The sequence below is a fragment of the Triticum dicoccoides genome, unplaced genomic scaffold (assembly GCF_002162155.2).
Source record: "Triticum dicoccoides isolate Atlit2015 ecotype Zavitan unplaced genomic scaffold, WEW_v2.0 scaffold171814, whole genome shotgun sequence".
NCBI lineage: Eukaryota > Viridiplantae > Streptophyta > Magnoliopsida > Poales > Poaceae > Triticum > Triticum dicoccoides.
This window is the reverse complement of record NW_021221795.1, coordinates 1-1,138: the sequence shown is the minus strand read 5'-3', so window position 1 is coordinate 1,138 and position 1,138 is coordinate 1. Positions and strand designations below refer to the sequence as shown.

The 1,138-nt window shown below is 43.2% G+C and overlaps 1 protein-coding gene across 1 annotated transcript; it reads right to left on the bottom strand.

Moving 5' to 3' along the window:
- Positions 1–65: 65 nt before the first annotated feature.
- Positions 66–1,132, bottom strand: LOC119344525 (the record flags this gene model as incomplete). The annotated part of the gene is made up of 2 exons (XM_037614927.1): positions 435–1,132; positions 66–264 (listed from the first exon to the last, which is right to left on the bottom strand). Coding segments are annotated over exons 1-2 (660 nt in total), but the record flags the coding sequence as incomplete, so codon positions are not given.
- Between the last annotated feature and the right edge of the window lie 6 nt (positions 1,133–1,138).

Below are 1,138 nucleotides of genomic sequence, written 5' to 3'. Positions count from 1 at the left end.
AAAAAGAAACAGAGCATTGGATGGAAAAAAAAGTATTGTCTGCACATATTTATGTTTCTACTTACAGCAGTGTCGCATTCGACATAGTATCTTGACCAGTAACTTCGCTGGAGAAGATTGAGCCTATCCTTTTCGGTTTGCTCGGCCATTACTGCTTTTCCCAACATATTGATCACGTACTTATTGACCCGGCCATACACTTGCATGCTCAGGCCAAAAACCCTATGTTCAACCCATGTCGAGCCCATTTGTACTATTCTTGGGCTGCCACAAAATGAAAAATATGGAAAATTCAGATGGGAAAGAAGCTTGATGGGAACAAAAAATAGGAATGAAAAAGGACAAAAATATTCCTTGTTATACAAACAGTGCATCCCCATTGAGGAGAAAAAAGGAAGAAAAAACAAAAGAAGAGGAGATTGTTACTGAGATACCTCTTTTGCCTTGAATGGGGTGGTATTCGTGACACAATGTCGCTGAAAACAGCACTTTCGACTGGATTTGAGGTGAAATTGCAACAAATCTCATTGGGCTTGATCTCTGATATGTGGATGTCTTGTGTAACTGATGTGGTATACTGAGTTTGTCTTTGTTGTGAAAACCACTCTTCCTCAATCCTATCGGTAGACTCGATCAACTGCGCTACCATATCAGGGTCGTCCCATGGGAAGTCTTTGTTGGTAGCTGAAGAGGTGCCATGGACCGGTGTTTGTTGGATCTGACCAAGATTAGCGTCGCTTGATGACTGATCTTTCTCGTGTGATGATGCGCTTACAGTTCCTAAAGTGTGTGGCATCTCATGATGAATGTTGCTCGACAGCTCATCTGTGTTCTGAAACATCCTTGCCCTTTTTTTCAAAGCAACGCAGTTGTCAGCCGTCTCGTTTAAGGACATGCATGTCGTCCTTTTGTTTCTATTAGTGATGTCCTCTGTCGTCCTGATAGGGTCACTGCTGGTTGGACCTTCACTACCATCAACCTTGGTAGAGACCTTCCATTCTTCGAACAGATTGAGCTCCCTGCAGGTTAATAAATCTGGCTCTCGTGGACTCAGCGGTCGGTGCCAAAATGCTTTCTCGTCAAGAACATAAGAAAGCAAGCTAAAAGTGTGGGTAGGTTCAGCCTCGGTATCTCCAAC